The sequence below is a fragment of the Denticeps clupeoides genome, chromosome 3, assembly GCF_900700375.1.
Source record: "Denticeps clupeoides chromosome 3, fDenClu1.1, whole genome shotgun sequence".
NCBI classification, from domain to species: domain Eukaryota; kingdom Metazoa; phylum Chordata; class Actinopteri; order Clupeiformes; family Denticipitidae; genus Denticeps; species Denticeps clupeoides.
Genome location: NC_041709.1, coordinates 5,840,461 through 5,852,617, shown reverse-complemented (window position 1 = coordinate 5,852,617; position 12,157 = coordinate 5,840,461). Strand labels below are relative to the sequence as shown.

Below are 12,157 nucleotides of genomic sequence, written 5' to 3'. Positions count from 1 at the left end.
GCCTTATTCACCAATATTCTTGTGCATTAAATTATAATGTCTAATTATCTAGAAGATACACAGAAAGGCACTGTAAATGTAAGGCACTTGATTGGAATTACTGTTCAGTCATTGCAGAGAAGAATATTTAATTTTTGGTTAGAATAAAAAGAGCTGTGATGCCAGTTGCATCTATTTGAAGGATCATAGGTAAAATCTCTGCAGCTGATAGGCCACCAATCAAAATAGCTTACATTCGGACATGGGATGAATACTGAGCAAGAGCTTCACAAATGGGTTGAACAATGTGTTTCAAATGGTAGGTAACAGTTGAAATTTCAGACAATTTACACTTTTGGCGAACAGTTCCCATTAGTTGTTGAGTTGTCAAACATCAATTCCTGTGGTCTAAAACCCGATACAATTCTCTTTATTAAAACAACTGCTCAAAATTACAGCACCAGTCTTGAGCTGATTATGGGTGAACTGGCAGGGAAATCAGCTATAAAGGGCAATTTCCAGGAACAGGCCTGTTTAACCCAGGCCAGTTTCACACCATTGTTGTAAAGGATAAAGGAATTATAGCCTTCAGCATTCATTTAGCATCTCAAATAGGAATACAATTCAGTAGTTCCACTTTCAAAATTAGGTTTAGCGTTAATTATAATTATTATGTCCCTGTTTATTGTTATTTATGGCTAATTTAAAATAACTTTTAGGCCCTGTGTCATTCAGATTGATGGCTCATGTAGCAAAGTCATTGTTAATGTAATGTAAATTCTTTATCATACACTTAGCCAAAGCATCACAGTGGGAAAATGCTTCTATAACCATAATAGGACCATGAACTGAGGTCTCATCAACTCATTCTTCAAGCAAGTCCTTTTTGTTCAGTGTATAGCAAACTTTATAGTTTTTTAGGTAATTACGTTCAGTTTAATTTATATTATGTCTAAACTATATATGTAGTCTTTATAATCTTTATATATGATCCTCTTTTTATAAGCTATTTGAAAAAACGTGATTTTGAAAAAGCCCCCTTGAGCAGCTTATGTATTGGTAACAAACAGACAAATGTCCACACATACAGAACACATTATGAATTTGACCAGTGCAAAACCTTAAAGGGCAGAACTTTCAGTACCCATACGTTTCAGTCCATAATGACTCTGGATTTGAAGAACAGATGGGTACATGTCTCCCCCTACTGGAATATTAGAATAGCCTTGCCAGAGTCTGCCACGTTGGTCTCATAACCCCCTATAACAAAAACCAACTGTTCAGACTAACAAAAAAAGCAAAACATTTTATAAATTGCTCAATTTTTTGTACTTGGACCAAAGAACTGGTATCCAGAAACATCTGAAAAGCCATGTTTGCCACAATTGTTCACATTGTTCTACATTGTTCACATTGTTTATGTGGTTTGCACTCTCCACCATGTGCCCTTATTTGTATATTGTGTTTTTAAATGTTATATATTATGCTTATTTTTATACCCTTGTATTTAATGTTATTGTTGTATTTAATGTTACTTGTATGCACCATGGGTCTGAGAGTAACGCAATTTCAATTCTCTGTATGTCCTGTACATGTGGCAGAATTGACAATAAAGCTGATTTTGACTTTGACTACTAATCTGATTCCATCATCATTGCGTCATCATTTCTCATGTTGCCCAAAAAATGTATATATATTGATATATCAATTTAAAGAGTATGGTTAAAACCTTCAATAAAGAAACTCATGCCAATTGAAATTTACAGGCACAATATATAAATTGGGATATATTACTAATTTTAATAAATGTGTGCCTGTGTGCGATTGTCTACTGCTGGCTATTTCTTATCTGATCTTCAAATTAAAATTTTATTTGTCATGTACACAGTCATAAACGATATGATATGCAATGAAATTCTAGTTGGTGACACTGACAGTGGGTAATAATAGTAAAAGGAAACAAACAAGGAAACAAAAGCAAAGGATGTTTTGTGTACCATCCCTCATTTCTTGAAGACCTACATTTTGGATCATCGCCTTGATGGAATGTCCCGTGTTGCCCAAGGTCAAGTTTCACCCCCCCCATGCATGATAATCTTCGTGTAGCATAACCATGACCATTTTTCTTGGTCATGGTTGCCTGGCACTCTTGATGTTCACCAGTTATGATTCATAAGAGTCTTCAGGCCTTGCAGTCACTTGTCATTCGTAACATGCTTGTGTTATATTCAGCCAAAAAAAACCAAAAAAAAAACAAGTCACTGTCAACTTCTATGCTTAACCGTCCGTATTCTTGTATATATATATATTCTTAAATAAATTCGCTGTCCGAGGCCCCACATGAACGACATTTCCCAGCCGCGCAGCGAGCAGGAAACAGCAACGTGAACTTCCGGTTGTCAAAGGTCACCGCGTCCCCTGCGTTGTTTTTCTAGCCAGCGTTAGCTTGACACCTTGCGCGTCTCCCACGCTCATATCTGCGGGAAACCCAGGCCACTTTTCTCCCGTCACCCACCCAATGCGCTCGCCCCGTCCGCAGCTGTGAGAAGCGTGTCCCTGCGTGTGTTCGTGTGGGTATAGAGCCAGCATGACGTCTCGGCGACCCGACAGCTTTGACGGCTTAGGTTACAGGGGAAGGGAGGACCCCTCGTACGGAGGGGGCTACTCCGGAAGGTCCTTCACTAGCGCGCCCGGCGCCGACCTGCAGCACTGGGTGACGACGCCCCCCGACATCCCCGGTAGCCGCAATTTGCATTTCGGCGAGCGCACGCCGCAGTTTGAGGCGGCGCCTGCCCCTCCGGGGCCGGGCGACGACCCGCAGTCCGCTGCACCCCCATCCGGTAGGTTGACGCGACGGGACGGGACTGTGTCGGTTTGTTACACAGACTGCGTGAATTAAAGTAAATTAAAATTCCGGCCACATGAACAGAAAACATGATCAGGTGCTCGGATTTTGGGGGGTCCCTTCTGTAAGATGGGGCACTTCAGATGGTGTCTGGTTGACGCTCCAGGAGGTCGCTGCCAGTCCGATCATCGCGGTTGGATTAACTGGAAGGTTAGGAGGATTAATTAAAGACCTGCCATTGTCTGCTGGGCCGTGTTAAGACAGATGAAACTAGTGAGTGAATGGAAAGAAGTGGGAATGGCCATGTCAGAAAAGACACTTACTTGGATTCACTTTTTTTAGAAATGTTTTTTTGACTTGCTGACAGGGTTCTATACCTTTTGTGATTTGAATCCCCGATGCACATTGACGGCCAGTTTATTTTTGATGACCACCCTGTATGAGGTGTTTTATCGCTCGTAATGTCCTATGCTGAAAATGTCGTAAGGGACTCTGAATTACTGAAATGCAGAACTGCTTTTGACACCAAGTCAGGGATATTCCGTAGTCTAACACCGCGGCTGTGCTTTGATCGGCCCACGCATTTCATTTGCTCTCTAATCTTCTACATCTTCATGGTTTTCTCAATGAATACCTGACTCAGACTTTTATTTCAACCAGCAGACTGCAAGATTTAATCCAAAAATTAGTAGATGTGTAGTTAGTCAGGACAGGACAGGCCAGGGCTTCCCCCTCATAATTTTTTCTGATTTTTTTGTCATTTGAGTACATTATAATTTTCCCCAGAGTCATACATGTGGCTGCATTTGGTTCATATTTTGTTAGGTGGTGTTTTTAATTCACTTAAGTCACTTCAGTGAAGTGAATGTCATTGTGAACCACAGCACACGGTGCACACAACGTAAAGTGTGCCCTCTGCAGCTTGGCACTTTGGGATTTTAAATAATAAAAAAAATAAAATAAAGACAAGTGATTGTCACTTGTGATACACAGCAGCACAGCACACGGGGCACACAGTGAAATTTCATGGCAGCTCATAATTGATTATGGGTCCACTTCTGCCCCTGGCCACCTCTGCCCCATTTTTTTTTGGTCCCCAAAAAAAAATGTGAACTTGTTGACTGCTCTCTTCACGTTGATCACTAGTAAAAGATGAAAGATTTTAACAACTCTGTTAATAGCAATTTATATTTTTATATTCTATAGAGCAATTAAACCGATTCGCTGGATTTGGAATTGGTCTTGCGAGGTAAGCAGACTTTTTCTGTTTGGATTTAAAAAAAAAAAGTATTTGCTTGAAAGAAACAATTGATTCATGTTATTTTTTCCTTTATCTGTCAGTCTTTTTACAGAAAATGTCCTGGCCCACCCCTGCATTGTGTTTCGGCGTCAGTGTCAGGTAGGAATGCTGGAACTGTAGCACAATTAAAACATCATAAACTATTTATTAATCAAATCAAATTTGATCGCCTATCAACATTTAAATAATAATATAAGCACTGAGAACTTACTGTTTCCACCCACAGTATGTGTTGTAATGACATTTCTGTGTGCGTTTTTACTAACCATGTATTTGTATTTTCATTTAATGTGTTTTGTGTTGTAAAGGTTAATTTTCATGCCAGGAACTACCATATATCTCCACTGTCGGCACTCGGTGTGATGTACAATGTCACTAAAACTCAGGTAATCTTTCTTGCTATGAGTTTGCAGTTAGACTTGTGGTCGCAGCCAAATACAGAAGATGCAGACATCATATATCTGATATCAGTTATCAACACACTTGAACTGTTTTGGGCCATTCCCCGCAGGGCTCAATTGGGATTGCATGTAAACAAGCGTGAAGGATTAAAAGGTCTTGAACATTTTTGGATGATTCTTAAGATTAGCTAATATTTCCATATGCATGATTACCACTGTCCAACTGTTAAGACTGTTCAAGTATGATGGGACTGGGACAATAGGACCATGTTTTCACATAAACAATCCAATATTTACAAGCAACGTCCTCTTTATTGTCTTGGGTTTAATTAAAAAAGACTTAATTATGTCTAGAGGATTATTCAGTCTCAGTTTTGTCTCATTGTTTCAATAAAGGTTGTCTGATAAACATGTTGGCAGATGAAACTTTTTTTTATTTTTTTCTCGAACAGGGTCCTAAGGCTTTATGGAAGGGCATGGGTAGCACTTTTGTGGTGCAGGGGGTCACACTGGGAACAGAAGGAATCATTAGTGAATGTACTCCCTTACCCAGGTATGCACGCACCACCATTTGTTTTAATATACAAAACTTAGGAAATCCTGGGCCGTACTGGGCCTAATTTTTTTTCTTGTTATAATAAACGTAGTGCATGGGCAATGTTCACTAATGAAATTTCAAGTATGTTTTCAGGACATACAGAAACAAAATGATGCAAATGAGAAAATACTTGTTGGTAGTTTTCTGTATCCTGGATAGGAGAAGCTATCAATATATACCTTTTTATTGTGTGTAACTTTAATGTTTTCATATTTTAGAAGTCCCACAATGTCTCATTTGCAGACATCACAAATGCAACATCTCCTTTAGACTCTGCTGTATCTTTGGACTGATTGACAAGTGGCATGGTGATGCCTCTTGGGGGAATAAATTACGAATCTCTTTCATTTAACATTAATTCGTACATTGGACCAAAAAAATGTGGAAATTCGGTTAAAAGTACCCTTACAATAATTTTTTTTTTACTTTTATATAAGTCTTAGTGGTCCACTAATATTATATATAATACTACATTTGAAGTCTCTTTCTGAAATACAGCCTTGGTGCTGAATTACAGCCACCTTTACATTTACATTTAAGGCATTTGGCAGACGCCCTTATCCAGAGCGACTTACAACATGCTTTCAAGTTACCATCGATGAAGTGATCAGTTCCAGTTCATTAGGACCCCAACTATGAATACATCTATTTTATTCACTCTGTTGTAGTTTCTGTACACAAGTTCGACAATAAGAAAGTTACAAGTTAATCTAAATATTCTTTAAAGAGGAAGGTCTTGAGCTGTCGTTTGAAGGTGCTCAGTGACTGAGCTGTTCTGACCTCGAGGGGAAGTTCATTCCACCACCGAGGGGCCAAGACAGAGGAGTGTCTTCCTTTTACCTTTAGCGATGGAGGCAGTACTGGAGGCTCGGAGTAAACGAGGTGCAGTGCGAGGTGTAATAAGGGCTGTGAGTTAGGATGCTCCATGTTTGGCTTTGTAGGCCAGCATCAGTATTTTGAACCTGATGCGTGCAGCTACTGGGAGCCAGTGGAGGGAAGGTAGCAGAGGGGTGGTGTGGGAGAATTTGGGAAGGTTGAAGATCAGTCGTGCTGCTGCATTTTGTATGAGTTGTAGAGGTCGAATGGTACATAGAGGTAGACCAGCTAGAAGGGAGTTGCAGTAATCCAGTTTTGAGATTACTAAGGATTGAACCAGTAGATGGGTGGCTTGGGTTGACAGATAAAGGCGGATTCATCTGATATTGTAGAGAAGGAATCTACATGAGCGGGAAAGGTTGCTGATGTGAGTCGAGAAGGAGAGTTGGTTGTCTATTGTTACTCCAAGGCTGTTGTAGAAGGAGAGAGCTGTGAGTTGTCCAGGTAAATAGCATTACATTTACATTTACAGCATTTATCAGACGCCCTTATCCAAAGCGACTTACAATCAGTAGTTACAGGGACAGTCTCCCTTGAGCAATTTAGGATTAAGTGTCTTGCTCAGGGACACAATGGTAGTAAGTGGGATTTGAACCCGGGTCTTCTGGTTCATAGGCGAGTGTGTTACCCACTAGGCTACTACCACCCTATAGCCCAAATAGCAAGATCCTGATGTGGTGAAGAATTAGCTGGAATGAATATTAGTTCAGTTTCGGTGGGATTGAGTTGGAGGTGATGGGCTGCCATACAAGATGAGATGTCGGTTAGACATGCAGAGTGGTAGGGCATAGCAGTGGTAGGATAATCCATGTGAGGAAATGACCTCACCAAGTGATCTCGTGTAGAGGGAGAAAAGGAGAGGATCTAGCACTGAGCCTTGAGGGACACCAGTGGAGAGTCTACGTGAGGTAGAGATGGATCCTTTCCAAGTCACTTGGTAAGATCGCTCATCAAGGTAGGAAGCAAACCACTGCCATGCTGAGCCCTGAATTCCAAGCCTCTTCAGGATTTACAAGAGAGTCTTGTGGTTAACGGTGTCAAATGCTGCAGAGAGGTCGAGGAGAATAAGAACTGATGACAGTTTTGCCTATCTGGCTGCATATAGCTACTCAGTAACAGCCAGAAGGGCCGTCTCTGAAGAATGAGCTGTTCTTAAGCCAGACTGGTTAGGCTCCAGGAGGTTGTTCTGTGATAGATGAAGTGATAGATGAAATGACCTTTAGCAAGTCCCACAATGAGATGTCCTCAGGACGCGTCGTATCTGTGTCAATGATTTAAATGCTAAGGAGGAGGAGAGAGGCAGGACGAGGGGGAGAGTGGCCTATAGAAATGCGCAGGCATTCGTGGAAATGAAGCCATCCACACCATTCACCAACTACAATGTTTGGCACAGACAGGAACTAGTAGATGGATAGTAGAGCACTCTTTATACATATTGACATTTCTAGCCAGTGCAGGACCACAGACAGGCTAGGGGAACATTTATTAATATTAAATAATCTCACAAAGTGAACTTTTCTGCCAATCACTGTAATAATCATCTCTTTAGATATGTAGAGGATGCCTTTAATATAATAATAATAATTGTAATAATAATATGTTTCAAATATGGGAAAATACAAAAATTAGTTTCTAGCCGACATTGAAATGAATACTCAGGTCTTGATGCTCAGTTCTTTTTTTTTTTTTTTTTTTTTTTTTTTTTTAAACTGTGCATCTTTTTTAAAATTAGCCCTATGTCAGATTTACTCATTTGTCAAGTTTGCACTTCAGTATCTTGTGCATATAACAAAACCCCTGCACACCATGCTAATGAACATCATAGAGGTAGCCCTGAGTTTTATCACTTTACAATGCATGAGAAAATCGGAATTAGCCTAAATTTAAACGCAGCGTAAGATATTAAGTACACATGTTGTTGTTGTTTCAAGCCTCAAGCATCTTCAATAGACTTCGAGATTATACAAACTGTTTACCGCCTGCAGGCCTTTACTTGTTTAGTTTTCAGTTGCAGTCTGTATACAATTCTGTAACTCAGAATTTATACTACTGACCTGCAACCTTTTTCTTCTGATGACATTCATGGCTTTTTACATTCTGCCATGTTCATCGGTTCAGGGATTCCCACACATCATTGTCAACATCCAGGAAACTGCTGGGTTTAATACTATGGGAAACTCAAAACTCAAGTCACTTTACTGAATTGTACTACCAGAGTATCATCAACTGGGTTGGTAGTAACAACCTCACCTATGAACCAGAAGACCACAAAGTCACAGTTTCAAACCCCCCAGTGTTAAGTGCAAGACACTCCAGGGGGACAGTCTCTGTAACTACTGATTTTAAGGTGCTCTGGATAAGGGTGTAAATGTCAACTGGGATCATACCACAAATGACACTGGAGAAGGATTTTCTCATTGTTTGAGGGACACATTTGTTTAATTGACAAGTTACTTAATTAATATGAATGTATGTCTGGTTTCAAGCCCATCCAGTTGGCCTGAAATACAACAGGATTATTTTAGGCCTTTTAAGCTGGTATTTTAATGTGCATGTTCAAAATTAACCAATCAAATATGTAAAGCTCTTTTTAGAATGTTCATTAACATAAGAATCTGCAGATTCATTAGGTGATGTAATTATACCCATTTATGGATATGCAAACATCACTGACATTACAATAACTTGTGGCATTTTTAAGTTTATAGAAGTTGTTAGATGCTGTCAGTTGACCATGTGTCTTTGCCCCTGTGGCCTGTTGTCAACATCCTGGCTTGTCCTTCTGTGTCCTAAGTGCAAAGTGCATCATGCTTTGCTCACTCACCCAATTTGTTTTTCTTGCTAAAAGTGACTCAGTTGAGGGGTAAATGAAGATATTGATCACAGACAGCCTTCCTATAAACCTCCAGATTTTGTTGTATAAAACAGACTAAAACTGACCTTTTCAAAATGGCAAGCATGTTGCTGCCTGTATGAGAAGCAAAATAAATCAAAGGTGTTGATCTCCCTTAAAATGGCGTCCAAATCAAAAAAACTTTTGGGGAAACCCTGATTACTGTTTCTCTGTCTTTTTCAGAGAACTGTCTCACAAGTGGAACCCGAAGCAAGTTGCAGGACACCTGCTTCTCAAAGGGTGAATAAACTATGCATTGCTTTCACTGTTCCAGCCAATTTCACAGAATTTAAGCCTCTTAATTAAAGGGAACGTCGAGTGTCTTTCTGTGCATTTGATCAGATTGGGATCCCCTCGGTGGTCATGGATTGTCTGATCTCTTTTTCAGCTTGACATACATTGTTGCCATGCCGTTTTACTCAGCGAGTCTCATTGAGACGGTGCAGGTCAGTATACAACCCTATTCAAAGCAGTGTTTACGTGCGGTAGTTCGTCCTCCTTCCCATTAATGGCTGCTGAAGATGCTTGCTGGGAATGTTAGGACAGAATGGGCATTTGAAGAGCATGTTACAAACTGTGTAGACATATGTTGTCACACTCAGCATACGTATAACTCTTTAATGTATTAATAATATATTGTGTGTGTGTGTATGTGTATATGTATATATATTTTTTTATAGAGTGAAATTATCCGGGACAACCCAGGCATCCTGGACTGTGTTAAGGAGGGCGTTGGCCGTGTTATGGGTATGGGTGTGCCTCACAGCAAGAGGCTGCTTCCCCTCTGGGTGCTGGTCTTCCCCACTGCCCTGCATGGCATCCTGCATTACGTGATCAGCTCAGCAGTGCAGAAGTTTGTGCTGGCCATATTGCGCCGACGTTTGTCCTCCTCCAAGACATCGTCATCGTCTGAGGGCTCCTCCGACGCAATCCAGAGCATGCTGGACGCGTACTTTCCAGAACTTATGGCGAGCTTTGTGGCCAGCCTGTGCGCAGACGTGCTCCTGTACCCCCTGGAGACGGTGTTACACCGCTTGCACATTCAGGGCACACGCACCATCATTGACAACACCGACCTGGGATTTGAGGTGCTGCCCATCAACACGCAGTACGAGGGTGTTCGGGACTGTATCAGCACCATCCGGCGTGAGGAGGGCCCACTGGGCTTCTACAAAGGCTTTGGCTCGTTGCTGGTGCAGTACTCACTTCACGCCGCTGTGCTGCAGATCACCAAGCTGATCTACTCCACACTGCTGCAGAACGCATGAGGCGGGATGAGGGGGTGCACTCAGTTCGACTCTTTGTGTTCTCATAAAAGATATAATAATAAACAAAAAGAAAGAATGAAATCCTTGTAACCCAGATGCACGTGGACCCTCTTTAGCACTGGTACTATTGTTTGACTTCAGTACAAAAAAATCTTTAGACATCCTTGTCTGTGACGCATCAGGAAAACATATTTTAATAGTTGATCGTCTTGGTTTCTTCTTCTGAGACACGGTTTAGGTGAAAAGTCTTTTACTCCCTATCATAAATGTGCTTTTTTGGTGATTTCATTCAGAGCTTCTTTTTCTCTCATTGAGAGAAATCTTAATCGGTGATGAATGAATGTTGTTGGATGTCTGTGAGCACTTGTAGCGGATGAACTGTGCCAATATATTCTAGATAGATTTGAATGATACTTGTACAGAAATCAAACAAGAATTCATGTTTAAATTATTATTATTATTATTTTGCACATATGCTCATGTCAAATTGTCCACTTGTTTGCATCCACTGTTGTACAGATGTTTTAAAAAAAAAAAAAAAAAACAGACAAATGTGCACTGTAATCGTACTTCTGAGAGATGCTGAGCAAGTTCATACATTTAACAGCCACTCCTCTTTTGTAAGGCTTGTTTTACTTGTTCTGTGTTGGAAACGTTATGTCAGCTATTTGGGGGCTCAGAAATAAAGACAAAATTGTCCTTCAGTGAAAATGCATTTATTCCAGCATGGCTTTTTGGCCTTCTTTTACCTGTGAATGAGTTATGAAGTTGCTGTGGCCATTTGAAACCATTAACTACTCCCTCTGGAGTACCAGGTGTGGTCAGAAGTGTAGAAAGTATTTGAGATACAGGTCAAAGGTTAAATCTAATAACCACAATGCAGAATGAAATTGAATGAACAGAACCAGTTAACCTCAGTGACACTGTGAGAACAGTTGGTGCTTGGGCTTACTGGAGATTCAGTCAGCGATGTGGAGCATCTGGCAGATATCCATCATCAGAAGTGAGTTAAAAGGCCAGACTTCAGGCTCTGGAGAAGATATTACCTTCATGCTCTGCAACCCACAGCATGGTGACCAGGAGGATTTTTTGCTCCTCATCCTCACAATAGTTCATAATCTGGCTAAATATTGCAGCTTTGTGAGGACACGGGACAAGCATGTCTTTTAAAAAAAATAATAATAATTTTGTGATGTTTCCAAATAAATCCCTAACCCCTAATGTGGACATGCCCCACCAGCCGAAGTGGAGGCCCGCCACACTGTCTTGTCCCACCAGCAGTGTGAAAAGATTCAGAGTTCTTAGCTGCAAAAGCCGGAGCACCAAAACATTTAGATGTTCAACATAAGGCCGGCTTTGGTGCACTCTGTGAAGCATGAAGCATGTTAGTTGGCAGTCAGTGGGTGTCTTCAAGTCGATGTGCATCACCCCAGTGACAGATGCCTGGAAGTCCCTCTGGAAGACCCTCTACCCTCTGGAATTTCCTCAGGCCATGGTATAACTCTGAGAAAATGACTAAGTCCTGGATTTTTATTTTACTGTAATGCTACTGACAGCAGATTTGTTTGTTCACATTACGGCAATGCTAAAATATTATGTGTATTAGGTCCGGTATTATGAAATTTTCACTTTGTAAGATTATTAAGAACATTAATACGAGTTCCTCTAGCATGCCTATGGTCCTGCAGTGGCTAGAAATGGCGATATGTAAAAAGAGTTTTCTGGCAATTCTGCTTCGCCATTCAGAGTGCAGCTCAGACTGTCAGATATGGAATGTCTCCCCTTATGTTGTCATAAAGAGAAAGGTTACCTAACCTTTCTCATGCTTTAAAAGAATTTCAGACCCCTCCTCTAAAAAAGTAACTCCATTGACCGTCATGGCTTCCAAACATGAGAAGTATTCTAGTTGCTCGGTGATTGGATCTGAAAATGTGTTTTTTTTTAGTTCCGTCACGTGAGATGCTTTAAAAACAGTGGGTTAATTACATTAATAACGC

General features: G+C 40.7%; 1 protein-coding gene across 1 annotated transcript; it reads left to right on the top strand.

Moving 5' to 3' along the window:
- The first annotated feature begins 2,386 nt into the window (after positions 1–2,386).
- Positions 2,387–10,884, top strand: slc25a46 (solute carrier family 25 member 46). The gene is made up of 8 exons (XM_028973476.1): positions 2,387–2,819; positions 4,031–4,073; positions 4,166–4,223; positions 4,433–4,510; positions 4,978–5,078; positions 9,076–9,132; positions 9,281–9,338; positions 9,573–10,884. Exons 1-8 carry the CDS (start codon positions 2,567–2,569, stop codon positions 10,158–10,160), a joined length of 1,236 nt encoding a protein of 411 aa, XP_028829309.1. The 5' UTR covers positions 2,387–2,566; the 3' UTR covers positions 10,161–10,884.
- The last annotated feature ends 1,273 nt before the right edge of the window (positions 10,885–12,157 follow it).